The sequence below is a fragment of the Typopeltis vanoorti genome, chromosome 14 (genome assembly GCF_054136105.1).
Source record: "Typopeltis vanoorti isolate ZY-2024b chromosome 14, IOZ_Tvanoo_1.0, whole genome shotgun sequence".
NCBI classification, from domain to species: domain Eukaryota; kingdom Metazoa; phylum Arthropoda; class Arachnida; order Uropygi; family Thelyphonidae; genus Typopeltis; species Typopeltis vanoorti.
In genome coordinates this window covers 103,463,929-103,490,780 of record NC_143562.1, presented here as the reverse complement: position 1 = coordinate 103,490,780, position 26,852 = coordinate 103,463,929, and the positions used below count along the sequence as shown (strand labels likewise).

Sequence of the window (26,852 nt, the reverse complement as noted above, 5' to 3'; positions counted from 1 at the left end):
CATCATTGCAAACAACTGAATATTTCTTTTAAGGTTATTTCCTATATCATTTATATACAAATTAAACAGCAATGGTCCCAGTACTGAACCTTGCAAAACACTAGTCACCTGTTTTCATCTCAATTCTGTCCCATATATCACTTTTTGATATCTGTTCAGCAGCCATCCACTTAACCAGTGTCATGTTCATTCCTATTTGTTCTAATTTGCATAACAGATTTCCATGTGGTATTCTGTCAAATGCCTTTGCAAAATCATTGTGTAGCCATTTTCTTTATCCAGCTCGGCTGTTACTCTATTTTAAAACCCTAGGTCATTAATAAATTATGACCAAGCCTTCACAAAACCATGTTGACCCTCATACAGTATCATATTTTTATCTATCCATTCTCGACTTCTCTTTTTGACAAATTTTTCTAGTACTTTTACCTTGCCTGAGATACTGATTAGTATATACCGTATTTGCCAGCATATAAGATGCACCCTCTTTTTTTTGTACACATTTTTTTAGGAAAATGTGTACAAAAAAAGTTAATTATATATTCATTATAAATACTATAATGAATTTATAGTATTTCAAATATAAAATAAGTAAGTTTACTTTCAACAAATACCTAATCTAACTAGGAAAGAGTACCCACCTTTTAATTGTCAAAACCCAGAAATTCATCTCCAGAGCTAAATGAAGAGACACTTGAAACCTCTTCTGAATCAGAGTCCTCATACAACAAATTGTCCTCTGTGCCATCCAGTGCATTACTAATTCCACACTTCTTAAATGATTTAACCACTGTCTCAGTTTTCATAGCATGAAGCTTTGACCCACTCACAAAACATCGTCTGTTCTGTGAGAACGAAATTGATCCCATATTAGCAAGGCAGGCTTCTTCAACAGTCCACCAGGGTGCCTAGACCAAATTTTATCTATCCATAACTTCATTCCTCTTCAATCCATCCAGCCTTTTGCATAAACATGTACAAACACTCCTTTAAGTAATTTTCTTTGGGTAGTGATTTCCTTTTAAAAATCAATAGTGACAGCAATTTTGTCCCATCAGCACAGCAGGATAAAACAACTGTAGTGAGTTTTTTTGTTCCCTGGAATCTTAATAGTAACACTTTTAGTACCCTTGGAATCCACAGTTTTGTTTGAGGGCACATCAAAAGTCAGCGGAACCTCGTCTGCATTTCCTATTTGTGCAAGTTCAAAATTTTCTTGTTTCCTTGCATTAATGATGAATTGATGAAATTTGTCATTAATGAATCTAACTAAAACTAATGAATCGCATCTCCCCCTCCCATAGAAAATGCTCTGACTCAAGCAAAACCACATGTTGCCAGTGCAACATGTGGTTTTGTCTGAGTGAACATGTTAAAACGAAGAATTTTAGATATCGTTATAAGGAATTCGGTTGAAGAGAATTAGCATTTCAACTCAACTGTCGGCTTGTCTTTGTCATTTAGTAGCACGATCTTTTGTTAATACTGCACTAATCATGTGAACGCGGATGTCTGAAGTTTGAGGAACACTGCTCTGCATAACTCGGAACAGAGAATTTCCAGAAATGAAAATAATAAAAAAAACTGAGTATTGGCATATAAGACACTCTGTTTTTCAGATCTATTTTCAAAGAAAAAAAAAGTGTCTTATATGCTGGCAAATACGGTAATTTGCTACTGCAATCTTAAAATTTCCCTTACACAGGGAAATTATTTTGCTCTTTCCACTCCCTTGGAACTCTACCAGAACTGAGACTTAAATAGAGCCTAGTCAGAGGCATTGCCAGTTTCATTACACATTCTTACAAAACCTTAGCTGATATCCCATCTGAACCCACACAATGTGTTTACATTGAGATTCTGCAATATCCTAAGAACCTCCAATTTATCCACCTCTCTTGCCACGTTAGTGTGTCACAGGTTACACACTTTAACCAGTGACACACATAAGTGTGTCACAGGTTAAAGCAGTAACATCACTAGGATGACATACCCTTGCAAAGTGGTCACTCAGTAGCTCAACTATTTTATCTGCTTTTATCATCTCATGACCACCATTCATTAAGGTTAATCTTCCATAGTTATTCTTCCTCTTACTTGCCACATAATGAAAGAACTCTTTGGGATTTCCTTTGATCTGCTCGGCTAGATTCTTCTCATAATCCGATTTTGTCTTCCTTGCCACGTTGGTCACCTTTCTCTTTATATACCCTACATATCATTTTCTTCTGCAGCATGTGCTTAATTCATCCATCCAACTCCTATCTGATATTAACCCTTAGGTATATCATTTAATATTGCTTCCTCTAGATCAGGCATGGGCAACTTTTCCTAGTTTGGGGGCCAAATTATCATTCTGTCTGAGAGTTAAGGGCTGGACCAAATTATTAAATAAAATTAATTAAAACAAGTTGCTACTTCATATTTATTTATGATATAATGCTTTGGTATAAAGCTCTACATAAATTTTATAATATAATGAACGACAATTTAATGTGAAGATTGGCTTTGTACTTCAACTACGAGATGATCAATGTTGACCTTAATATTACTTAAGGATAATCACATAGAATTTTCGAAGTTTTTGTCCGTTATTCTCGTCCAAATTTTTGATTTATTGTATTTCATCCTCAAAAAAACTGTTCACACATGTGCTGCTGAAAAGACAAATGATTTTTGTTAATTTGTATGTTTTTCTTCCATCAAATAAAATTTATAAAAATCTGTCAAAGCAATGTTGTGATTTTAGCACTAAATCTGCCTGAAGCTCAATAAATCTAAGTTTTTTGGCACATTATTTACATCAGCATCCATCGGACGAGCAGATATAGTGAATGTGGAGTGTTGGTTTTTGAAGTCGGCAAACCTTGTATCAAATTGCTCTATTAGTGCCTTTGGTTCATCTCCATAACAATTATAAGGGATATTTTTGAGTTGCTAAAGTAGGAAAATGATAACAATTTTTAGCTTTTATCTGACTTTCCAACAATCTTAGTTTATTACAAAAAGCTTTGACATGTCTATGCAGTTCATGAACCAATTGTCCTTGTTTTTGCAATTTAAGATTCAGTTCGTTTAGGTATCCGGTGACATCTACAAGGAATGCTAAATCACACACCCACTCATCTTTTACTTGGTTAATTGTTTCCTTTTATGTCCATGAAATCTGCAGTCTCTTGTCTCAGATCATAAAATCGTTTTAACATGTTACCTTTACCCAACCACCTCATTTCACAATAATAAGACCTATCTTCATAATCTGAAAATAGGTCTGCCGAATACTCCTTAAATTGGCAGGGATTAAGTGCAATTTAATAAAGTTAATACTGGATACTACAACTTTCATAACATTCGGGAATTTAATCGATTTTGCACACAGATTTTGGTGGATAATGCAGTGAAAATTAGTTAAATTTTCCATATGGATCTGTAGTTCTATTGCTCTTTCATGAACTATTAAGAAAAATCCCTTCTGTGCACCAGCCATTGCAGGGGCTCCAGATAGTGAACTCCATTTAAGCCCAAATCTCTAAGAGTGTAATATTTCAAATATATCTTCATCGGTAGTTGTCATTTTAATGGCTGAAGTGCTAATAATTCTTCTGTGATGTTGAAATCTGCATCAACTCCTCAAATAAATATTGCTAGTTCTGCTGTATCAGAGGCATTGGTGCTGTCATCCAAAGCAATTGAAAATGCTTCCAATCTAGCAATCTTCTCTTTTAAACTTTTTTTTGATATCAGCCATAATTTCTATCCGTCGGACAACAATATGTCTCGACAAACGAATATTCTCTAAGTCTTTTTCTTTTCAGGATATATTATACTTGCAACATCCAGCAGATTTTCTATGATAAATTCTCCTTCACCAAATGACTTAAAATGCTTAGCGATTTTTTTTTTTCGCTTACCACAAAGCTGGCTTTGACAATGCTGTGATGCTGCGTTCTTTGCTTGTTGAACATTTGCTGCTGGGTATCCAAGTTCTTCAACTTCTATATTTCATCTTTTCGTAGTTGTCCATCAATTTTTGGGTGATTTGCATGTCTCGAAGTAAAGTGTCTCTTCAACTTGTATTCTTTGTTGACGGATATGGATTCGTTGCACAGCAAACATACAGGCAAACCTTTTATTCAGAATAAAATAATCCTCCGTCCAGTTGTCTTGAAATTGACTATTCTCTGCATCTACATTTTTTATTTTCAATAACCTCTGACATTGTCCCAAATTTATAAGCGATATTCAAAACTGTCCTACACCGTAGGCACTGAACAGAACATAACATCAATGCAGGCACTGAACAAAGCACAACACCAACGCAAGTACCGAACTGACACGTAACACGTTCACACACGCCGCTAGTCAAAGTGAGAAAGAGACCTTGGTTGGAGAAAACAGTGTTTTGTGCAAGTCATATGACATCAGCTTAATGAGTTGTAGAACACACCATGTTTTCTCCCACCATGAATCAGACCATTTCACTGAAATAGATTAGGGCTGGTTCCTGCTGGGGGTTGCCCATATGTGCTCTAGATGATACTTCTTGCCTCTGAAATCATTTATACCAACCAAGACAATCATTTCCTTGGACTTGCCTTTTTGCATCTGAATGCAATGGCTAATATCGTGAATTTTGCACTCAGAAAACACTACTTTTTTTCACACTTTCATTGGGTACTCTCCGTGAGCACTGAATCTCTGTATATAATTTTCTTAATTTTTTTTGTTGTTCAGTCTGTCTTTATTCCTTTGGACCACCTGCTTCAAATCCCATCAGGAGATTAGTCCCACTAATCTCCTATTGCTTCTGCAATTTTTCAATTTCGTGCTTTGTCTCCTATAAATGAACATTCAAGTGTGCAATTTCTTTATTGTCCATTTCATTTTGTTTCCACAGCTGCACGTTCAAACAATACCATCATTTTCTTAATTAAACTTAATCTCTCTCTCTCTCTCTGGCTTCAATTTCTTTCTATATATCCTTTAATTTTCTCGACAAATACATTTTACACACACTGCACTGAATAAAATTGTACAAATTTACATTGCCTGATAATATGGTCTTTGTCATAATGGTTATCCATACATTGGTGCCATGCTGACAGTCGTATTTAAACAGCAGCAAAAAATAAATTAAAATACAGCCTCTATTTGACATGAATCCAGCTTGCTTCTCAAGTATGCTAGCATAAATCTTGCCAGGAACACTCGTAGGGAAATACTCCTGTAATTCTCACATTCAGTCTTATTTCCCTTTTTATATATGGGTACTATGAGAGCTCTACTCCAATCATCAGGAATTCGTCCCTCTGTCCAGGTCTTCTGAACTATACAGTGCAGCCACTGTAAGATTTTTATACCACCATACTTCAGCATCTCTGGTCGAATATCATCTACTCCTGCTGCCTTTCCACATTTCAAGCCTTTGATAGCTTTTTCTACTTCAAGTATAGATATGTATTTCTGATTGCATGCCTGGTCAGTGTTTTTTATCACTGTGCTGTCATCACTGCTGGTTTCATTTACCAACTTTTTGAAGTAATTACTCAATACTTCAAGGATATCTTTTTCTCCAGTTTTCATATCACCTTTGTCATCTCTAATTCTTTTACAGCACTCTCCTTTATTTCTGAGCTTCTTCAACAACCTCCAGAATATCTTGCCATCTTCTTGATATTTTTTATTTTCTATGTTCTTAACAAAGTCTTCCCATGACTTTTGTTTAGGTTTTACACTGTTTAGCTTTCTGACATTGCTCTCTGTATTCTCTAAGAGCACAAGCTGACTTATTTGCCAGGATCTTTTCATATGCTTTTTTTCTTTTCCTTCACTGCCTTTCACTTTCTGTGTCCACCAGGGAGTTTTGATTTTTCTATCCTTGCAGACAACCTCACCACATGCCTCACTGGCAGAATCAATCGATGTTTTCTTCAGAACTTGCCACTTAATCTCCAAGGTTTGATTTCTGTTCTCAAATTCTTTCATTTTTTCTTGAATAATGTTCGTATATTTTAGTCTACAGTTCACATCTGAGAGCTGCTCAACTTTTATTTGTTTTAAAACTTGCATGTTCTTTTCAATATGAAATTCAATTTTATCCTGCTTAAGACTAAATGATGATCACTTCCAATTTCAAATCCTCTAGACATTCTAGTGTCCTGCACCAGAGAAAAAACATCACTATCAACAATAATATAGTCAATGAGACATTTCTTATTCCTTGCATGTTCTCTCCATGTGAATTTGTGCACATTTTTATGTTGGAAATGGTGTTAGTAATAACCAGTCCATGTCCTGAGCAGAAATCCAACAGGTATTTGCCATTATTATTAGCTTTGTTCTTTTCTCCAAATTTTCCCAAAATATTTTTGTATGTTTGACAATCACTTCCTACTCTGCCATTTAGATTCCTAACAAGGACCAACTTTTCCTTTTTCATTATGTCAGTAGCTTTCTCTAGAGCCACAAAAAAATTCCTCCACTTCTACATTAGTAGAGCCTTGTGTGGGACCATATGCACAAATAGTCTCATTGTCAAGTTCACCATTCTGATATTTGCCCACATCACTACTTGAAATTTCCTGTCATGCAAGATTAGCCTCATATTTAGTGTTGAATACTATGGCTATTCCTTCTTTTCTTTGATTGTCATTGCTTGAATATAACATTTTGTATTTATTGCTCAGAGATCACACCAGTTTTGGTCTTTTTTGTTTCAGTCCCGTCTATGTTGATCTGGTACTTATTCTAATTCCTCAGCTAGCTCCATTTCTTTGCCATTCAGGCTTTTTATGTTGATAGTACCGATCTTCAATTCTGTTGATATTGAGTTGGTGTGTTTTAGGATTTGTTCCAGTAGCTGACTTTTCGCTGATCGTCCTTTTTTCCTGGCGAAAACAACGGGGGACCTTGTTTAACTGGGCACGCCCCAGCCGGTACGAAATTTTGTCATATCGTACCATTTTTTTTATTTTGGTTTAACCAATAAGAATACAATTTGGTTGGCTAAATCCCAAATTGCTAGCCCATCCTCGTTTGTTCAGTATCCAGGTAGATACCTAACAGGGTGCACCACGAGAAGGTGAGGATTTGACATTAAGTCAGAAGCACTAGTCGGTTCTCCACATTCCTTTAAAGGCTATGTGGAAGTCTCCTCGCAGTTATACAGCTTTGACCTTAAGCATCCATTGAAGGATTATTTAAAATTCAATTATGTTAATGTACACTAAATTGAAATAATAACAGGCTTAGGTAGTAACTGAATAATAACTTATATATCAGTAGCATCTTGCACATAACATAAATAACAAATTCTGTATCCAGAATACATTTAAGAGGAAATGGTGTAATGTGGTTGATTAATTCCAGCATAACATGCTGAAATTAATGTCTAAATTTAAACTTTCCTCTTCACTAAACAAAAATGGTCATGTTTATATTCATGGTCATATTTATTCCAGTTCTACTGGTCTTAAAAAAAAAAATCATAAGGATTAATATTTACTTTGTGGATATAACTATTTTGAAGTTACATATTCTGGAATTGATTAATCATCAAGAGCAGATTTTTTTTCCTCTTTCACAAATATGCTGCTTTTTTTTTTAATTTTCTAAACTACCATCCACATTTGTTCTATAATTTTAACAATTTTTCTTACTCATCACAATTTATTACAGCCATGGATTGGTTGGCCTTAGGACCCATGATAATTATAATGATTTCCAGGCCCCACTTCTTGTAGCATATTACGATGTTGATTATGTCAAGAATGCTAAAGGTATGTGCAATTAGTTTCAGATAATCAATTCAAGTTTTATTTTCCTTAAGATTTGTATAGTGAAGAACTTAATGATTTTTTTTCATTACATTCTCTAAGCTGGACTGAACCATTAAATAGCATATTACGTACATCGGAAAGTGCCATTTTTTGAAATTTAAACCTAAAGATGAGTTCATTAATAAAGCTTAAAACTACAAGTTTTATCTGAAAATGCAAGCTCACCTAACCAAACACATAAGACCTCATTATTGCTGTATTGTTCTTGCAAGGTTTGGTTTTGGCACCATTTTACAATACTGCTTTAATGTTATTAGCAACAAAATAATAATTACCAAATACTTATCATCAAATTCCTGCCATGTAACCGCAAGGGGTGTACAAAATATGATAGTACTACATGAAAAAATTACATCATTACTAACTTCCTATCTACAATTTTCCTCCAAATAAATCTTACCTGTCAAGACTCCAACATTATCAACGCATTGTAATCACTTTTGGACCACCTAAATTCAGAGGCTTGATCTTTCCTTGTTGGCAAGTCAGTCCATATGAATTGTCCTTAAGTCCTTGTTTTCTCCTAAATGAGTTCAGCTTATTAAAAAAAACTATCTTGTACAACTTCAAATATGTTGCTTAAACTGCAACTGCAGTGCAATATGGCCTTGTTTTGGGTTTTATTTACATATGAATAAAACCTGAACTATAGTTAATTTGAAATAACCTAGTAAATCTTCATTTGCAGGGATCATATCACTATTTTTTTTTTTTTTTTTTAGGAACTAATTACTGGAGAAACAGAATTATGAAAGTTGCACAAAGCTACAAAGGTAAACTGAATTTTGCTATTTCTAATAAAGAAAAGTTCTCTGCTGAGGTAGAAGATTATGGGCTCTCTGTAAGTGGTGACAAGCCAATTGTTGGAGTACGTAATGAGAAGCAGCAGAAGTTTAACATGAAAGATGAGTTTAGGTAATGAATTTCAGTATTCAGCATTTCATGTATGCACAAATTAATATAGCAAATATTTAGTTGTGATATACTTTGTCATGAATTACTTAAATATTCCAACCAGGCAGTAGTACTATTTTTAGTTATATTCCAAATAATGGAAATGAATTATCAAACTTCAGTTATTAGGATATAGTATTTCAATAGTTCATAAGATCTTGCTATAGCGTTGTCTTAACATTTAATTAACTTCAACTAACTTGCAAAACTACAAAATTGATATTAATGTGAAATGTGTTCCATTTCAAAAACTGGATGGGGGTTGCACCTAATAATTTCGGTCTGCTTAGGCTGTTTTTGATTTTTTTTAAATCCTTCTCTTCCACATTAAACTAGTAAAAGCCTGTGAGAGAACTCAAAACAAGGTTCTTCAAATGCAGTGGGATACTTAAGAGGAAGTGAACTGCATTCAAATACTAACAGAGAAAATTTAATTACCAAAAGAAAACACTAAATACATATTAAATACTTGATGGGTCCCTGAAATAAATGTTTTAGGGACCCATCAAAACTGACCCAACTTGGTTAATTATATCTTTGAGCAGGTAATTTTTACTAAATCAACATCTATAATGATATGCATAAAGAAATAGAATTGAAGGCTAATGGCTGACATTTTGTAACTCTAAGTCTAGAATATCCATTCAAAAAAAATGAAAGGAGATCTGAAAGTACTGAGAAACTTCTGGACCATCATCTTGTTCATACATCAACTGTTTGAACAAGACATGAACTAAGAAGCCTGTTCAAAGATCCAACATTCAATCATTTATAAGAGAATTGAGTTTAATCATGTTTGGAGAGCAGATCAGTTAATCGAGCAAGTACTTACACATAAAATTGACAAAAGACCCCATTTCACTGGTTGATCCCAAATATGATGGACGGATCTTGTAAAGACTCCAGAGAGCTGAATAAACACATTACATCAGATGGAGAAACCTACTGATAGCATTGGATCTAAATGCTCCATTTAGCTGTTGAATAAATGTTGAAGGAAACTTGAGGCTGATGGAACAAAAGTGGTGCTACATTGCTTATTTGATTTGAATCAGTTATTCATCTGATTTGATCCACGCGCTTTACAAAAAGCAGAAATTTCTGCATAGCATGCCAGCTGGGCAGAGAACATAAAGCTTGCAAATATTGCTTATCTCATGATCATCTTTTAACAATCCAATCAGTATTTTGCCAGTAAATGCACTTTGTTGTTGAGGGATTAAACTGCTTGAAGTGAAAAATTAAGCTTATAAAACATGGCTTATGGGTAATTTCTGAAACCCTCATATGCATAATAGCTTTGTATAATTTTTAGTTTTAATTTATTAAAATAGCAACACATTAGGCTTTGGCATCTGCTTTATATTCTAAACAAATGTTTTGCTTTAATTATAGTATGGAAAACCTTGAAAAATTCATTCAAGACTATTTGGCTGGTAACTTGGAACCTCATTTGAAGTCAGAACCTATTCCAGAAAGCAATGATGGTCCTGTAAAGGTAACTTTCTTGTTTTTGGTTTTCAAAATATAAGTGGATTTGTCTGCATGTAGTTACTTTGGTTTGGTAATACAATATTATATAAAAATAGGCCTTACTAGATGTTTTATAGAAATGTGGTAAACATAATAATTGAAAAAATTGGTTTAATATATCTAAAGAAAATTAATTGTTATATCGTGCTTAAGCATCATTCAAGGAGAGAGTGAAAGAATTGGTCACAACATTTAGATAGTCTGGGGAATGCTAATGTTTTTTTTTTCTCCTGTTCACTTGGCTGTAATAAAGATGTGAAAGTATACTCGTACTGTTTGACTCATTGTTACTATTTGGAACATCGTGACCATTTTTACTCTTCCTGAATGATGCTCATGTTACAGTGAGTAAAACATATAAAATCGATAAATTGTAATTTTTCCTTACATGAGGTAGTTTTCAAAATCTTGTAATAGGCCTTACTGTTATGCAAGGAAGATTACAAGACTCATGATTAGGCATTGAGACTGTGGAATTCACTTAAGATTTTTGTAAAGATGTGAAATGATCTTTCAGTTGCATACCAACATCCTCATGGAGCAGGACACAAAATTATTCTATTCATTGTTTTGCATATTGGGTAGGCATAATATATTGTGTACTATGTATCTGGATTCAAAATAGAAGACCATAAAAATTTTTACTTCGGGATATGACATTCCACATTTAGGTGGTATGCTGAATTAGCAAAGAGGGATAGAATATTGTTTGGATCAGTAGCTTAGATAGGCATCGCAGACTTAAAGCTGAAAAGCTATTAAAAAATAAAAACCTAGTGTCACAGTTCTACCACAGACTGTTTTACTTTGTCTCAAATCTAGTCTTCATCTTGACCAGACCTAAAGGATAAGCAAATACCAGTTCAATTTGCAACAGAGTTTGAAACTTCTTCAGTGAAAATTTTTTAACATTTCTATCCTACCTAATGCCAATTGAAAGGTAGGGTGCAAAAGATATTCGGTACTCTTTAATTCTCCTACCTTGTTAAAGAGGAGTTTGAAGAAAAGATCTTAAATGAAAAAAGACTGTTCTTTTCTTCATTTTTGCTGTGCTCTTATTCAGTCAAAACAAGATCATGGGACATAGATCTAAAACAGTACTGCAATAGTTGGATCCTCTCTGCCATCAGGTAACCAAACAGTAACTGCATTCTTATCACCTGTTCTTAGTCTGCTAAAACAAATGAACCATCATTATTACATTGCCAGACCATCCAATATGGATAAGTTTTTCTTCACAAAGAATTTGTCTCTCAACAATCTAATCAGATTCCACTGGATATTTATCAAGTAAATTCGTATAAATATTTTAACGCTGGACTACATCTATTTTAGCCGATTCATAGTAATATGCCAATGAAATGTGCTGAAAATATTGGTCAGATACTTGTTGCACAAATTAACGTATGTAAACTAACATTACTTTTTGACTGTTTGCTGTGAATGTGTATGTGTGTATGTGTATATATATATTTCTGATCTAGCTGAAGGTTATTTATTACATTCTGCCAAAAGATGAACTGACATCCTGGAAATATTTAATTTACAACAATGAGCCTATTCAATACAGAAATGAGTATCGACTATCGGATCTACAGAGGTGTGCAGTACATATCCTAGAGACAAGCAAGTTGAGGGTATAGGAATGGTCAGAAAATGGAATGTAGTGGTTATTATAAAGTGTAAGGTGCCTCTGAACCTAAGGGGTTAGGAAGTTGTAATTTAAGCATAGTCAAGCTAAAAGCTTAACAGACAAGGGAGAGAGGGATTTCTGATGTTGGTTATATTTTATTAGTCTGACTTAGTTATGGAGGCAGAATGTAAAACGTTTTAGAAAAGTGTTGATAAACATCTAAAAACTAGAACTTAAGGGATCCAGTTAGTGTCATGGAAGTTTAATATATTTGAGCATAGCATAAAATAGAGGCCATCTGGATAGCTAAGCTGTCTAACTAAATCTGGATAAGAAGTGCAATTTGGTCTCGCTATTTATCTACCTCCGGCAGGTATGGGTGTTGAGCAACTGCAAAAAAACAGTGAAGAAATGTGATACATATTCGCAGCATAAAGCCTAGACAAAGTCAACTAAAATGGTGAAAGATAATATGAGAGAAATTGATCAAGAGGAAGTCCTACTTTTTCTGTTGTGGTAAGAGGAATGAATATGCAAGGATTACTTTAATGAATGAAAAAAGGTGTGTTTGGTGGGGGAGGGAGTTGAATTGGTGAACCGTTTTGCAGTTATTTAGGTGCAAATGCATCCCAAGTATGGGTAGGTGAACTGATGGAATTTAATGTATTCATGTGTTTTGTAATGTGGGATATCCAAGAATTATCTTTACAACATTTATCTGATATAAAAAGTTAACCAGGGTGTATTAATACTGGGTAACTCATGGTGGTTTGATAAGTTTTCTTTTTTATCCTCCAGATCTTCATTCCTCTCCTCAGTCAATAAATCAACAAGTGAAAGCATAGTGTGCTGAGTGGTTTCATTCAAATGAAATCTGATACACAAGTCTAACAAAGCAATCTCTTGCAAGTGTTGCAACTTCAAATATTTTCACAAGATATCATGCACTATTGAACAAGGCAACTAACTCATAATGCAGCTCATGTCAACTTGCATGGACTTTGAACAAAAGCCACTCATATATGCTCTACATTTTCTTCAGATGTTTGAGATCACCTTTCTTGTGTTTTTGCACTTCTGGTTTTCATGGACTTTTTATACCAAGCCATGTGGTTGTCTTGATAAGTGATCTGTTGTAACAAGTTCTAAGCCTTTGTTGGACCTGGGTATCAGGATTTTGTTTAAATAAACTATTCAGTACACTGTTTTTTCCTGTGGATCCATTATATAACTGTTGGAAGGGAGATTAAGGAGTTCCTTATGAAATGGGATATCCCCAGTATTTCCACATCTCCTGGATGAATTTTTTTTATACTGGATTAAAGTCTTAAAAGTAATTTTAGGACACCTTTTTTACTATGGAATTAAAAGGAACTTCTAGTGTATTAAGAGAATGTGGAAGTAAAAAGGTGGCAAGGTACTTCAATTTACATATGGAGTTCCAAAACAGAAATAGAAAATTATAGATTAATCATTAATGTAGGTTAATAAACTGGAAAAGTTAGGCCAGGATTCAGGAAGCTAAGACTAATCCTATAGACAGCAAATTTAAATAGGGGAAATGGTTGTCATGTTGTGGACTTAAAGGTATTTGAGATCTTGCATAGAGATACACATAAGACTGCCAATGTTTCATATTAGAGGCAGGTCACCAGTGGTGTCACAGGGTTCTGTTTGACTTGCTTTTATTGAATCCTAAATTAATATTAGAAATTAAAAATTAACCCTTTTTTATCCTTAAAACAAAAAGTGGCAGAGGCAGACTTTTTTCTTTGTGAAATTCATCCCACATGGAGCTATCTACATGTTGGCTCATTTCACCATCCTCAACAAAAGCTAAATATCATGAAAGCTTAAAAATTGGCTTTAAAGATTTTTTTTTTTTCTCTTTTAAATCAATCTTTGATTCTTGTTCAACCAATTCCTTCTAAAAGACAATTGAAGATCATTTTCCAATAAACCAGCTCATGCATTGTCAGAAATTTCAACAGCACCATTTCTCTACCTTACATAGAGTGGAAAGACAGTAGTGCATTCAACAATTCACAACTGAATCACCTTTAAAACTTTCAACATCTTGCAAAATTTCCTATATATGTTTAACTAAAGACAAAATGTTCCATTGGTAAAATAACTTAGTATATAGGATCCCATGTTCTTATGGCAAGCTTTACCATGCTCTGATGGGGAGTAATTTTAAATCTAAGAACACATAAGTGGTCTCACTGTGCTCTTCATGGACTTGCTGTCTGCTTCCGTGCCATACACAGGTGACACTTTTGCTAGAACATTTGTAGAGTCTTCTGAAGCGATTCATTCAAATGGTACTTTAAACAGAAACAAATGCCTCATATTTCATGACATCTTGAAATCTTTGTCATGTAACATGACATTTGTTATGCCATTACTCAGGCTTCATGGAACAATCAGCACATGCCATACAGTGCTCAGATCTTTTTGTGTGATTTCTGCTACTTTTCCTGACAAAGTTGTCATCTAATTAGACAGCCAAACATCATAATTTCTTATGTTATAATTAAATCTGGACCTTATCCTCACACTACTGTTGTGACTGGTCTTCGGTTATCACATCAAATACTATTTTTCATTTCTGTGAATCACCTGTGTGATAGTTAACTACTGCTGGCTACAGTTATCTTGATGTGTAATGTAGTTTATTTTTCTATTTTGTTGAGACTGCATGAATTCTTCAGGAGGGAGATATTACATTAAACTAATCTTGGATCTTCTCCCATAAGTCCTAAATGAACCGTTGGGTCATTCGTGACTGGTAGGTGATACTCTTTGCTAGCCTCCTCCAGTCGTCTCAGTCTCTTGTTCTTGATCTCAGTTGAGAAAGGGAGGAATTTGTCCATCTTCTGGATCTTGGATCTGAAAGAGGTGTACTAAAGATTTTCACACTGCAGTTTTACCATATTCTTGGTGTTAGTGATAAACCATCACCTGCTTATTTAACTACAGAAACTATTACATAGCATTTCAATGTTAAGTTTCCTTGCTATGATAATTCATAAGCAGTTTAAATTTTCTAAATCAGATAATTGATTTGCATTATGGCCAAAGATGAAAAGCACTTTCTCAGTTACATGCAGACCATTAAACTCATCTGTGACAAAAGGAATAGAAAACAAACCTTATGCATGCTAATCCTACTTATTTGTTGCAATTCCTCCTGAATGACATCTTTTGTTTCTTAAAACTTTTTTGTAAAATGGAATTTAAGTAATTCTTTAGTCATAATTTTTAAGAGGTTGCTTAAGATTTTTTCATTTTTAAAATTCAAGTAATATCATCCTTTTTTAAAATTAAGGTATGGTGCTTATAAGATAACACCTAGTGCCATTATTTTAAAGACATTTATTTAAATGAAGAAATACATAGCATCTTGCTTCTTGAATAGGTTGCTGTTGCTGAGAACTTTCAGGAATTGGTTATAGAGAATGATAAAGATGTGTTAATTGAATTTTATGCTCCTTGGTGTGGTCACTGTAAAAAGCTAGCACCAATATATGAAGAATTAGGAAATGAGGTAAGATTTGATTCAGTCCAAATATATAATTTTTGTTTTCAGGTGATACAAGAAAGTTACTTGACTTTGGAATTTTTGAAATTATAGGACTTGAGTAGCCTCAGTTTGCTGCTATATTTATAGACAAAAGCCAGATTAAACATTGCCCAGGTTCATTTCCTTATTGAAGTTGTTTAAAATGCTTATTAACTGAACATAAGTTGGAGATAGCACTTCACATTAGCTCGCTGCATAATCTTGATTTTTTCAGATAAAAAAAAAAAAAGTTGTGATTGTGAAAAATAAAGGATATTTGTTTTTAAAAATTATATTTAACACATTTGCTGCCAACTATGAGTATACTCTTAGTTGATATATGAGCCTCGCAAGCCAACTAAGAATATTCTCGTATGTCGATTACCGACCTCCTATGCCCAAGTTAACCCATAATTTGTAAATTAAATTACAATTGGTACACTTTAAAACAATTTTCCATGCACAATGGTGGTTTCTCCTGGCACACAGAACAATAATGATTCCTGTTATTTATTTTTTTATTTTAATTTATGCGCTACGGGATTACTTGTAGTTGGCGTATGAAACAAAATTCTGTCTGATAAGTCTGCTACGAGATTAGTTGTACTGACCTTGAAGTGAAAGTGCTTGGTGTGCAGTAATAAACTATGCCCGAGGAGTGTGGCAGCGAACGTGTTAATAATGCACTAGAAAACTCATCTAAAGTTTCTTTTCATTTAAATACCTCTAACAAATGTAACCCTGGTATTTTGTCACTTGCGAGATTTCCTTCTTAATTGCATAGAGCTCTTCTAGAATCAGAGAATAGTTAAAAATAGCTAATTTTTTGCATCAGAATAATCCCAACTGTAGAACAAAATTAAAAATCTGAGGTGTCTGTGTAGAAGTTGTACTGGATCATGTAACCTTTTCCTCCCTGCTAAAGGTACATTTACTGCAGTTTAAACTGTAATATTCATTATCTGGATTGAAAAGTACTCAAATTACTTTAATACACAACTATTTGTAGATGAAAGCAGATTTTTTATTGGAAGATTAAAGAAAGGCTGTGGAAGATGAGTTTGTTGTCCAAACTTTAACATTTTGAAAATAGTATTACTTTACAACTCTTTTTTTTTTAATCTGTTTTAATTGCGATTCCATTCACGCATCGAAGAGCTGATCAGTCTGAGAATCCTATTGTACAAACCAGACATGCCGCTCCCCCCCCCAAGCTCTTGAAGCAAAGTGTTCCTTTCATTAAATCTGAAATTATCTACCACTGTCTGTATTGTGATGGCACACCTATGTTAGATCTGTTATTTGCACTTGCACTATTTTTTATGCAACTTCCCACTAAGGTTTGTAAACCTACAAAGTATGTCGGTTTGGTGGGTGGGTTAATGATTTTTTTATTCATTTTTCATATAATTCAATGATCTTTCTGTGGACAAACTGTGGGAGAAAAAAAACTTAATGGAGGCTTAGCATAGCCTCAAGTAAGTGCTGCAATGGTCTCGGACCAAGCAGTGAAATTTGTCTCCTCCTTAGGAAAAGATGGTAGTCAATCACAAACATCCATTGTCCACAGTAGGATTCAAACTGCAGCTTGTTCGTTGGAGAGCAGATATGCTGACCATTTGGTCAACCAGGCTAGCCTTTTAAACTTTTTTTAATTATACATATCAATCTGACTTTAATATATTTTCTTTTCTATAATGATTTTGTTTGCTGTTTAAACTTGTATGCAAAACTGAAATGGTTGTAATTTGAGTTTTGTGTTGGTTGTCTTATATATGTGTACACACACACTTGTAATGTTCATAATTATGGACTATTTATATTGATTTCAGATGCAAGGGGAAGATGTAATTGTTGTTAAAATGGATGCAACAGCAAATGATGTTCCTCCTCCATTTGAAGTGCATGGGTAAGAAATTTGGCATTTCAAGATAACTTATATAAAAGCCTATCAATTTATAATGGCTGTTTTATAAATAAAAATTTATAATTTATAATTGGTTCAACTAATTTAGGGACCTATGCTTTTTTACTGCTATATGGTAATATTCAGGTAATGAAAGATTGGAAAGTAATCTATATTCTAATTTGAATACAAAGAGTAGTATAATATAACTTTCAAAAGAAAGCATATGAAGTCTTAAAGGTTAAATAAAATTGAAATAACTGTATAGGTGTGGAGCATAGTGAAGTAAAATAAATGTTTATTAATATTGATGTACTCTTATGCATATCGTGGGAGATGAACTTAACTAGCTGCCAAGATAATGAATGTGCAAAATCTGAAGCTATCTACCCAAATCTCCATCGTGAATATTTCACATATAGACTTCGAATTCTCATTGGTGTAAACCACAAATAAAATGATGGTACAACATGACAGGATTTCATGCTGTCTGGGGCATTGCCCAGTTAAACAAGCCCCCCCCCCCACATTGTTTTTTTGCCAGGGAACCAGGATAAACAGCAAAAAGTTGGCTACTGGAACAAATCCTAAAACGCACTCCAACTAGTCATCACCAGAGTTCAAGATCAGTACTATCAACATAAGAAGCCTGAAAGGCAAAGAAATTAAGCTGGCTGGGCATTTGGATAAGTACCAGATGAACATATAATAGTAGTGACTGGAAAGAAAAAAAAAAGTGAAATCTAAACAATAAATAAAAATTATATTCAAGCAATAACAATCAGGGGGAAAAGGAGCAGCTATAGTATTCAACAGTAAATAAGAGGTTAATCTTTTTGAATGGCAGGCAATGTAGAGTGATGTGGGTGAATATCAGAATGGGGAATGCACAATGAGATTTATTTGTGCCTAATGTTCTACTAAGGTAGAAGTGGAGAAATTTTTTTTAGGCTTTAGAGAAAGCAACTTGACACAATGAAAAATTGGTCCTTGAGGATCTAAATAGCAGAGTAGGAAATGGTTGAATTTTGCACCAAGACCACGTGCCAGCCCATAGCACTTTGTCTATGAAGCAGTTTTTGCTAATCAGAACATCACTGTGCTTGAACACCCACTTTTATTTGCCAAACCTGGCTCCCTGCAATTTCTACCTCTTCCCCAAGATCAAGTCAGTGCTCAAAGGAACCCATTTTTTGTCAGTAGATGTTTAAAGCAAAAACGACAGATTCTCAACAGTCTTTCAGAAAATTATATGTAGAATTGCTTTGAATGTTGGCAGCATCATATGCAGCTGCCTTAACTCAGAAGGGAACTATTTTGAAGAAGATCATAGTAAAAGGTGATCATGCCATAAACTAGACATCTCTCTGACAGAGGTCAGTTGATATGTGCTAAGATGCATTTCATTCAGAACTAAGTTCAGATTTTTTAGTTATTGATAAATTATAAAATAGAGCTGCATTTATCTACAACAGTATCGAGACCAAAATAAAAATATATAAAGTAAAAAAAAAAAAAAAAAAAATTTGTACACTTAAGACATTTTGCATACTGTGAACTCATGCTCTTCTGTTGTATCACTTATACGATACTGTAAGTTATTCCTTTCGGTCTTCTCACTCTTAGCAGCAATAGCCTTGGAAAAAGCATTGATCCTGGTCCATCAGTTGCAGGAATGAGGTATTAGGTGAATGTGTTAATGGGATGACCATCGTAAGAGTAATGGCAAAAGAGATCACTGACTGTATTTAATATAAATGCACCTATAAATGTCGATGAGAATTTTTTTTATTTTTTTGTTACCACCAAGGGTTTTGTTAGGTCTACTTGCTGCACATATTCGTAAGCAGTGCATAGAAAATAAGAAATTGAGCACTTTGGGTTAACATTTGGATGGTAACATTCTACATTAAATCTGAACATAAAAAAGTACTGTTAGCATTTTTCTTAATGATTTTGAAAAAAAAAATTGGGTTGCTAAAACATTAAAACACCAGCTTGATAGGTAGTAAATGATTTTAATCAGTACTAGTAAATTTTTTTAACAGCTGATTATCCATTCATTTGATAAAGATGAACATAAAATGACAAACCATCTAGGTTTCAATGTTAGACTTAAAACTGTTAGTTTTTGTTTAAGAAACTTGAACACAACTTGGCATGAATTCATTAACATCCAGAATTCAAACCAGTTAATTCATGATGAATTCACTAATTGACCAATATCCCAGGAGAGGATGTATAGCATCAATGCCATTCTGAAGGAAACTTGTCATAGCAAATGACAAATTCCATTATTGAAAACCTTTTGGGCCATTACTATTTCATTGAGAGTGACTCAATGTGCTGATTTTGCTGTATTAAATGTTGATGCTACATAGTTTTGTAAGATACCATAGTGTCTGAATTATTTATGTGGCAGTGACTTAAAAGGTGCTTTAAATTTAAAATTTTAAGTTGGTTTTCTGTAGTTGGATAATTTTTTTTTTTTTTTTTTACTTTCAGTTTTCCCACATTATACTGGGCTCCTAAAGGGAAGAAAGCAAATCCTGAACAGTATCAGGTAAAGAATAAATTTATGGCATTATTTCATGTTAACTTTACATTAACTTTATGGCATTATTTCATATTAACTTTACATTAACAATTCCATACTTAACTCAACAGAGTTCAGGATTCTTACTATCAACATCGAAGGAAAAGAAATGGAACTAGCAGGATTAGCTAACTGCCTGTTTGACATAATATTTCATATTAACTTTACATTACCTCAATTCCATACCAACTCAACAGAGTTCAAGATTCTTATTCTCAACGTCAGAAGCATCAATGGAAAAGAAATGGAACTAGCAGGTTTGGCTAAATGCCTGATTGACATAATGGGCATCATAAAGAACAAAACCAGGTGAAATGTTTCTAAGTAACAAATACAAAATGTTTTATTCTGGCAATAACAATCAGGGAAAAGAGAATAGCCATAGTGTTCAACACTAAATAAGATAATCTTGAATGACAGGCAATATCAAGTAGAGCGATGTGACCAAATATCAGAATGGAGAACTGGACAATGACGTATTTGTTCTCATAGTCCCACAGAAGGTTACCAAGGAAGAAATTGAGGAATTTTTTCAGGCATTAGAATGCTGCTGGCTCAATGAAAAAGAAAGTTTGTCCTTGTTGAAGATCTAAATAGCAGAGGAGAAAAGGATACCAGACAAATGGATGATTTGGAGGAAAGAGCAAAACTAATAATGGTAAATGCTGGATTTCTGTTTGGGACATGAATTATTTACTAACACCATGTACCAACATCAGTCTCATTTACTATGTTACAGTTGATGCAATGTTTTCCCACTGAACCAGTGGGAAAACATTGCATCAAATTTGAAATAGGAAGTGATCACTATTTAGTTTTGAGCAGGATAAAATTGAATTTTATATTGAAAAGAAATGAAAGTTTTCAAACCAATGAAGATTGAGCAGCTTCAGAGGTGAACTGAAATACACAATCATCATTGAAGAAAAAATTAGTTTGAAAACAAGAAGAAAACATTGATTCAGTCAGAGGCATGTGATGAGATTGTAAAGATAGAAAAATCTGACCTCCTTCTTAGAATCAAGAAGTTAAAGAAAGCATACTGAAAGTTCCTAGCAAATAAGGCAGTTGTGTTCTTAAAGAAAAATGTAAGAAAGTGAAGCACTTGTAAAACTAGCTGAACAAGTCATAAGACCTTGGTAAGAACATAGAAAATAATACCAGGAAGGTGGCAAAATATTCTAGCAGCTATTGACAAAAAAAAAAAAAAAAACTTAGAGGAAAGAGTACTATAAAAGGAATCAGAGGTGATAAAGGTAACATGAAAACTGAAGATGTGTGGGGTAATTACTCTGAAAGTACTACTAAATCAAATGAGCAGTGTCAGCATGATGGAAAACTTCCAAAACGAATGCAGTGAGGAATATATATATCCATACTTCAAGTAGAAAAAGTCGTCAAAAAAAAAATGGGGGAAGGGGTAAAACATTGAGAATTATAGAGGTATTTTCCTACTGAATGTTCCTGGTAAATATACTTGAGAAATGACTAAGAAAAATAGTGGAAGGGAAGCTTGGTGAAGAACAAGCTGGATTCAGGTCCAATATAGATTGTCAATCGAGAAATATTTGAGAAATCTTGGGAATATAACAATTCGTATTTAAATTTTGTTGATCTAGAAAAGGCATATGACAAGGTGCCAAGAGAAAAGCTCTTCAAAGTACTACAGTTATATGGTGTAAATGGGACTTTATATCAAGCTGCAAGTCTTTAACTGTAAAATCTGTAAACCTGTAACTGTAAGCAGTTAAACTTGGAGTTACAGGAAGATGGTTTGAGGTAAAATCAGGTGTGTGTGAGAAGGGTGCACATTATCACCATTATTTGTTATTTATATGGATCACATTATGAAGGACAGTGGTATTAAATCTATCAAAATTGGCAGTGTTAATCTTAGCTCTTTACTTTATGCAGATGTTATACTTATGACTAAATCCAGCACGTCTCCAAGATTCCCTCCCTTTAGGAGGAGAATCTTGAATAACTGTTGTATGAAAATCAGGAAGAGAAAAGCTCTTCAAAGTACTACAGTTATATGGTGTAAATGGGACTTTATATCAAGCTGCAAGTCTTTAACTGTAAAATCTGTAAACCTGTAACTGTAAGCAGTTAAACTTGGAGTTACAGGAAGATGGTTTGAGGTAAAATCAGGTGTGTGTGAGAAGGGTGCACATTATCACCATTATTTGTTATTTATATGGATCACATTATGAAGGACAGTGGTATTAAATCTATCAAAATTGGCAGTGTTAATCTTAGCTCTTTACTTTATGCAGATGTTATACTTATGACTAAATCCAGCACGTCTCCAAGATTCCCTCCCTTTAGGAGGAGAATCTTGAATAACTGTTGTATGAAAATCAGGAGTAAAAATACAAAGACCATGAAAATAGGCAGAAACACTGAAAACATGAACTGGATCTTGAATGGTGAAAATATAGAATAAGTAAAACATTTAAGCATGTAGAAGCAGTATTTAGTGAAGATGAATTAAATATGGAATTAACAACAGAATTAGTAAAGCTGGTAAGGTAGAAGTTGGCTGAATAAATTTATATGGAAGAAGAAAGAAATTAGTCAAAACGCTATGTTAGTTGCATACAAGAAAGTGTTCAAACCAATTTTAGCTTATGGATCTTAGAGCTGGGTTAGGAAAAAAAAACTTGAAGACTGGAGACCTGGTATGAGAGTTCTGGGAAAGATTATTGGAGTGAACAGATGCCATCATTGGCAGTATTACATTAAAAATGAGGATATTAGGAAATAATTGTTAGCATTCAGGAATGTGTTAATAGAATGGAAGAGGAAAGATGGGTGTTCTCAGGTTGGCAAAGAAAAGACAAAGATGTATTGACATGGTAAAAAGTACCTTTTAAAAGACAAAAAATATAAGATTTGATAATATTAGAATCTTAACAGATTAATTTGGAGGGAAATTGTTGATCAGAAGTTAGCAATGGGGTAACTTTTTCATGTAGTACTACAATAATTATCATGTATGCTGTTGAGGGTACATATCAGAAATTCGATTATTTCATATTGTCATTCTGTGCTTAATATTTGCTAAGCGTCCATCAGTTATGATGAAACTTACCATGTTGAAATACTCACTTGAAACTATCACTCGGTGCATCTGAACATCACTAGGTTAAATTATAGAATAACATCTATCTACCTTGAATGTGGTCATATAATAAAATACTCGTAACCCCTAACTCTTCTGAAATGATCTGAACTAGAATATGGATGTATTGAAATTAAGCTTGCCAAGAAACATCCTTTATTCAAGCTTCATTTGCACATAAAGTATCTTCCCAACTTGGGTACTTGTATATAGACTAATAACTTCATATCAGTCCTTAGTATTCCATAATTCAAATTCACCCCTCTTTAAAGACGTGAAGTGTAATATGGGTAGAAGTCTTACTATTTTCAATTTTGAGGTCTTATTTGAGGGGATAGCTAAACCCAGAAGGATACCAAGGTTGAATTCATGCAGAAATCATATTTCCTGTATACAAATAGTCAAAAAGGTATATCACCTTATTAAAATACTCTGGATCAGGGATAGTGGTATACTTTTTTTTCTTCCACTTGGTTATAATTTACAAAGGCAAGCTATAAGTTCCATTCATGAAGATACTTCACATTCAAATTTTGTTTATAATTGGATAAAGGATTAAATAAGAATATAATTTCTTAACAAATTACAGTTTAAATTATAATGTGAAAAATACTTTCTACAACTACACTCTGTAGAGGGTTTTTAATAACGAGGCAATAAACTTTTCACTATATATATATATATATATATATATATATATATATATATATATATAATGGGGAAAATGACTTGTATTAATTCAATCTTCCAGGTAGTAGTCCTTCCCATTATGCATAGCATTATACACCTCTGAAAGGAGGTGCTTTTGGAGAACAAGCTGAGTTCAGGCCAAATGTTGCAAGATCAGATATTCTCTTTAAGAGAAATAGGTGAGAAATCGTGGTAATAGAATAAAGATCTGTATTTAGGTTTGTAGGTCTGAAAAAGCATACATTAAAAATTAGTTATGTAGTAAATGGAATATTATACAAAGCAATACATAGTGGTTAAAATTGAAAGAAATAAGATGATTGCGTGGGAAATCAAGTGCAAGACATGCAAGGCCTGTGTAACTCAGTGGAAGTGGCTCTTACATCCTCTGCACTAAGCCTGCTGAAGATAAACTTAAGTTCATTTGGTTGCCGACTGGAAGAACTTTTCTAAGCCTTTCTTCAACTGGTTCCTGTGTTGGTCTATATCTGGCACTGGCAAGCAAGTTTTTTAAACTCAAGAAAATACACTGTAGAACCCACATTATTTCAGATGGTAACATATCCTGTTAGAGTTGGGTACCAAGAGGTGGAAGCACTTGCTTGCATGTCTCTTCATTGGTTGCTGTTTATAATTAGCAATAATCATTGGCCAGCTATCTTTGATTGGCTACTGGTGGAGATTGAACTGTCAACTCTGTCCCAAAATAAAAAAAATGCTAGGTAGGGTTATAAAAGGCCTTGTCTACAAGGCATTAGCTGATTTTAGCTGACAAAGATGCACACATTCTACACTGATCTATATGGATCACATTATGAAAATAGCATAGCATTAAATATGATACTAGTATCAGGGATATCAAACTTAGCTGTCTGCTCTGCAGATGATGTAATCCTAAACACATCCAGTAAGTCTCCAAACTTCTCTAAATTAAATAAGAACTATAACTTTAGTGCTAAATTTAGCATTAAAGTTGCCTATGAACAGACAGGAACATAGATTTTAGCTGTTTAAGTACAGTTTTTAGTGAAGATGGAAAATTTAAATATAGCCATGATACATGCATGCATCATGATATTTTCTCAGATGTAACACCCATAGGCGCTTGCGCTCCTCTTGTAGCATTAGGGTAACCTTTGCCCCATCCTGCCAAATTGTTAGCATTCCTTTTCGTGTAGAATATTACTGAAAATTACTCTTACAATTCCCCCTTTTATTGACTTAGTTACATTTGATATATAGATACATTAACTATATTTTAAACAGTTCGAAATTTAATTTGCAAGATGTTATTTCCTCCCAAAACATAGTTACACTGTGCTAAATGATAAGTATGCTCAAATTATGGTTAATTTCTGTTAGACTCGAATGGTGACGTCATGTAGAATGAGGTTGCCTGTTTCAGATCTAACAGTGTGTGTGTGTGTGTGTATATGTATATATATATATATAGTTTACACAGAGTAATAGAATTTTGACTCATTTAGCTTCTGTTCTGCAAATATTTGGCCAGAATGAAACAAATCCAAACAGCTAGACTAATTTTGTGAAGATTTTTTACTACCTGTATGTTTTTGTTAAAATGTAGGCAGTTTTGGAAAGGACTTTGCCATATATCTAAACATTGCAATAGCTGAAAATAGTAAACGTAAATGATTTTACATCTCTTCAAGTACTTTAACTTAAATATTTTGTTTTACTTTAAACTTCATTCTAATTTCCTAACCTTTACTAAACTTTTTTTTTCCTTCCTAGGGTGGTCGTGAACTGAATGATTTCATCAAGTACATTTCCAAACAAGCTACTGATGAACTCAAAGGGTATGATAGGAAAGGGAAAAAGAAGTCTACAAAGACAGAATTATAAAACTTGTGCTTCACCTATGAGTAGGTGTTTTTATGAGGAACACATACTTGACTTTTTTTTAAAAAAAAAAAAGAAAGAAGAAAAAAAACCATCTTTATTGGGAAAGTTTTTTAATAGAATGGAAGATGGTAATGAACATTCTCCAACTCCAAGCTTTGATAGTCATCCAAGGCTGATTTTCAAGGGACCGAGAACTTTATACATTAGAAAGAAAATAGGTGTATAAAACATTCTTTGGAAAAGCTTTTTGTTGTAAAAAAAAATAAGTATTAAAAATTCCGTGTTACTGGACTCGTATTTTTAATGAGAAATTTCTGTATTTTGGATGGGAGCATAGTGTTGTTACATGTGAAACTCTGCTAAAGATGGTTATGATGAATTAATTTCTACTTGAATATGTTTGACATTTTGAATGTTGTCTTAACTCAAAGTTCAACTTCTTGAAAAGTAGCCTTCTGTATGATAAACATTTTGGTCACACTGTCCCCAGTGCAACTGGAATAGTCATGACTTCAGCTACCTCTATTTGTTAACCTTTTCTACATGAGTAGCAATACTATAGTGTAAACTGAAACTTGCATGTTAGTGCAGAATAGATCATTCTGCCGCAAAATTTTTATAAGTTACTTGTGGACTATTAAAGAACTACTTTTTTGGTGCTGAGTTTATATATATATACTAGGGGCTCTGATGCCTACACGGTCCCCCTCTCGAGTTCCAGACTGGTAGGCCGGTTCTCCTTGAATTTTGTAGACTTGAAAAGGGTTGCCCCCCCCCCCCCCCCATATAGCCCAGTTCTGTCCTATTTCTCCTGAAAAGAACCATTTTTTCCTCCAGTATTCTTTTTGATATCTAAATTTCCAGACAATTTGATATTTCTCTTCTTGGAATTACCCTGGCATAAACACATCAACCATTACATCCTCAGTTTCACAAAAAAAAAAAAAAAAAAAAAGATTTTTCTTTCGCTCAAGATGTTACTTCACCTCTGAACAGGTGTTAACGTTGTACAAATCACAAATCTGCCCAGTTATTTGAATACCCCTGTCATGTAGGGAATGGGACCTCTGAAAGCTCAAAACACTTGACTCAATATAGAGGAAAGCAATTAGACTTATTAATGACCCATCTCTTACTCACTCATCCC

The 26,852-nt window shown here is 33.8% G+C and overlaps 1 protein-coding gene across 1 annotated transcript in view; it reads left to right on the top strand.

Moving 5' to 3' along the window:
• The window catches only part of ERp60 (disulfide-isomerase A3), a 95,270-nt gene extending 69,274 nt beyond the window's left edge, over window positions 1-25,996 (top strand). The window contains exons 7-13 of the mRNA XM_090404500.1: window positions 7,678-7,778; window positions 8,561-8,753; window positions 10,188-10,290; window positions 15,380-15,508; window positions 17,356-17,432; window positions 19,935-19,992; window positions 25,595-25,996. Coding sequence (XP_090260626.1) covers window positions 7,678-7,778; window positions 8,561-8,753; window positions 10,188-10,290; window positions 15,380-15,508; window positions 17,356-17,432; window positions 19,935-19,992; window positions 25,595-25,705 — 772 coding nt within the window. The 3' untranslated portion in view covers window positions 25,706-25,996. The remainder of the gene's footprint in view (window positions 1-7,677; window positions 7,779-8,560; window positions 8,754-10,187; window positions 10,291-15,379; window positions 15,509-17,355; window positions 17,433-19,934; window positions 19,993-25,594) is intronic.
• Window positions 25,997-26,852: the final 856 nt, after the last annotated feature.